Raw genomic sequence first — 3,260 nt, forward strand, 5'->3', positions numbered from 1 at the left:
TACCATGAACTTAATAATGCAGGTGAAGAAAAAGTTCATAACTCAACTGCTAGAAAGAAGTTTGACCACAGCAGGACATTGTCACTGGCTGATGAAGTGCTCTGTGGGCGAGAAACAGAGAAATCTATTCTTATCAAATTAGTTAGCCAACCAGACAACGATCAAGGCTGGAAGGTGATCTCAGTTTGGGGAATGGGGGGTCTTGGAAAAACCACCCTTGTCAGAAGCATCTACAGAAGCCAGCAGCTTGGTAGCTGGAAGCGTGCTTGGGCCACTGCATTGCGTCCTTTTAACCCTGAAGTACTCCTTAGAGATTTGGCTTTGCAACTTCAGGATACTATTCAAGAAGTTCCTGCCGGATTAACAGCAACTCGAACACAAAACAAAAGCATATCAGTAATGAAACTTCAAGACTTGAAGGATGAGCTAGCTAGGGTACTAAAATCAAAAAGGTGCCTTGTTGTTCTTGATGATATATCATCCACTTCGGAATGGGATTTGATCAAATCATGTTTGGATAATGCTGGAAGGATCATAGTCACCACAAGACAAAAAAATGTGGCCAAAAAGTGTTCAAGAGAAGACAAGAACATGTACTTTCTCGAAGGTCTGAAAGATGATGATGCACTTGACCTCTTCATAAAGAAGGTAGTTTCGTAACTAGTACCATTTCTTCTCTTTCATATAAGTTTTGCTTCACATTTTATTCGTAAGCTTGATATTTCTCTCAATTCAAAATTTAGAAGTATTAAAGCTGATGTCTTCTTTGAAGATAGTGTTAATCAATAATAGTTCATACCAAAATATTATATCTGGAAAAATGTCCACCAACAGATCAGGGAAAATATTCGATAAATATTAGATCTGAACTCGCCTGCTAATTTCTGGGTAAGCTCCATGGTCTGTTTGTGTGATTGAGTAGCTTTCTTGGACACTGCAAGTGTAGCCTCCCGATGTGCAGCGTGCTTGGACCTCCTGTGGTCTTGGGCCGGTGATGGCCATGGGCTGGTAGTTTGTGTGTGCTATCTGGACTATGCTAGTGGTGTTTCCGTAGATGCGTCAGAGGCGGGGGAAGCAGCAAGCATGTTGATACGCCGATTTGAGCTATGTCTGGTGGCTTGCTAGATCTGCGAGGCATTGTCTAGCTCCCAGGTTCACGGTGTGATCCATGACGCAGAGGTGATGCTGCTTCTTCTGCCAATGAAGGGGGACATGGACGAACTTGTGCCATTTCATCGTAGTGATGTCCCTTGTACACCTGTGTTGGATGGTATATCAGTAGTTATCAGTGCCTCAGACTGCAAGGACGATGAGCATGCTTTGGCTAGCTTGGGTTGTCTACGTCATGAGGCGGCAGGAGGACGACATTTAGTAGCTCAGGAGTTTGTTGTGATAGATGTAGAGTGTGGTAGGTTGTCGACCACGTTTGGTAGTTCAACATCTTTATGCCATGTCCAGGGCATCGCATGTGCTTGTCTTGGTCAAGCCAGGGCTTTCTCCTTCTCATTGTGTGGGTCATGCTGTATTTGACCTACTTTATCGGAGGAGGATGCACCATGGTGGGGGAAAGCCTTTGTCAATGGTGTGAGGTTGTGATTTACTGTTGCTGATGGGCTACCATCTTTTCTAAAGTTGGGGTGCATGTGTGTGCGCGTGTTCGTGTGTGGATGGCATCAAGGCCATTGTTGGTTTATTGGAATGTGTGTTGTAATGAGCGCCTAGCGATTTGTTGGCTATTGTCCTCTGCGTTGGTGTTTTGATGTGCTTGCATATTCTTAGCCTACATTTATTTTAAACAGTGGAATAAGATGCAAAGCTTTTGCGCATTTTTGGAAAAAGTTTCATTGAAAATTTGCAGTTTTTGTGCCGTGCAAGCAAATTTGAAGAATTAAAGTATTAATTTTGTGCCCTCAATTATTTTCCATACGCTACAGAAATGCAACAAAGATTACGTTGCGATTGTAATTAGGTAGGTTGAGACAATCAAATCACATTCTTTCTTGCCCTGAGCAACATTCTGTAAATGTTTTGCCTCCTTGATTTAGTTGTAGCGTCAAATGTTTTCACCATACCAAAGTGATACATGTCTATTTTTAATGTAAGCTGGTGAAGTCGCTAATTACTTTGTTAGGTGTGAGTTTCTTTTTTTCCGGTATTTCATGGAGTTGAGCAATACTGTTCTTTTGCCTGTACTGTTTGAGTGAATCTTATCATGAAATTGAATTAAATTGTCAACCAATCATCAGGTTTGTTACCAGGCTTATGCGCACAAATTTTAAGGGCTAAAGTAGCAACCTTGTTATCCTCAAATTTATTTATTCGTTTCATAAGCAAAATTTGCAACATTATTAAAAAATGTAATTGTGCAAAATACTTGAAAATTTGTAATCGTGATTTCTTCAGAATTTCTTGGAAGCACAGCTTTTTTAAACTGGGGCATGTGCCCCTATGTGCATATTTTGAATTATCGCACTCATGCTCTCGGGTGCACACTTTAATTGTAGCAGTATCTAGGATCACAATGTTTAGTGCACAACTTAGATACAAGGTAATCTGAATGCTGATGAATTCTCCATATGAAGAGAATTTCATTTTATATCACTGTCAAGTAAGAGTAAGAAAAGGGAAATTTCAACAAAGAAGTTAAAAGTCCAAGAGAATAATTTCATAAAAAACTTATCCTAAGGGTCAAGGATTTACTTATAGAATCTACAACTTGAAGCTAGGACAAACAAGTTTATATTATTTCATATTCTTAGTTTAGCAACAATAATTCTTTAATCCAAATAGTTAACTTTGTCAAAATATGTCCATTACAGGTATTCAAGGACAATATTGACAAACATGATTTAGTCCCAGCTATGATGGAGCAAGCAAGACTCATCCTACATAAATGTGATGGACTTCCCCTTGCAATATCGACTATCGGTGGATTCCTAGCCAGCAAGCCAAAGAATGCTATTGAATGGAAGAAGATGAATGATCAAATTAGAACTGAATTGGAGATAAATCCTGAACTTAGGACAATAAAAACAATTCTTATGAGGAGCTATGATGGTTTGCCATACCATCTCAAATCTGTTTTCTTATACCTGTCCATATTTCCAGAAGATCATAGAATTAGGTGGGGTCGCTTGGTGAGGCGGTGGATTGCAGAGGGTTACTCAAGGGATATGCATGGCATGAATGCAGTTGAACTTTGTCGGAGGTACTTTGATGACCTCCTGGATAGGAGTATGATCCTGCCAGGGGAAGGGATA

General features: G+C 40.1%; 1 protein-coding gene across 1 annotated transcript; it reads left to right on the forward strand.

The window, feature by feature from the left end:
- Window positions 1-10: 10 nt before the first annotated feature.
- On the forward strand, window positions 11-3,254 carry LOC119347293 (disease resistance protein RPM1-like; the record flags this gene model as incomplete). Its single annotated transcript, XM_037616132.1, has 2 exons — window positions 11-648; window positions 2,820-3,254. Coding segments are annotated over exons 1-2 (891 nt in total), but the record flags the coding sequence as incomplete, so codon positions are not given.
- Window positions 3,255-3,260: the final 6 nt, after the last annotated feature.

Source organism: Triticum dicoccoides, unplaced genomic scaffold (assembly GCF_002162155.2).
Source record: "Triticum dicoccoides isolate Atlit2015 ecotype Zavitan unplaced genomic scaffold, WEW_v2.0 scaffold63262, whole genome shotgun sequence".
Classification (NCBI taxonomy): Eukaryota; Viridiplantae; Streptophyta; class Magnoliopsida; order Poales; family Poaceae; genus Triticum; species Triticum dicoccoides.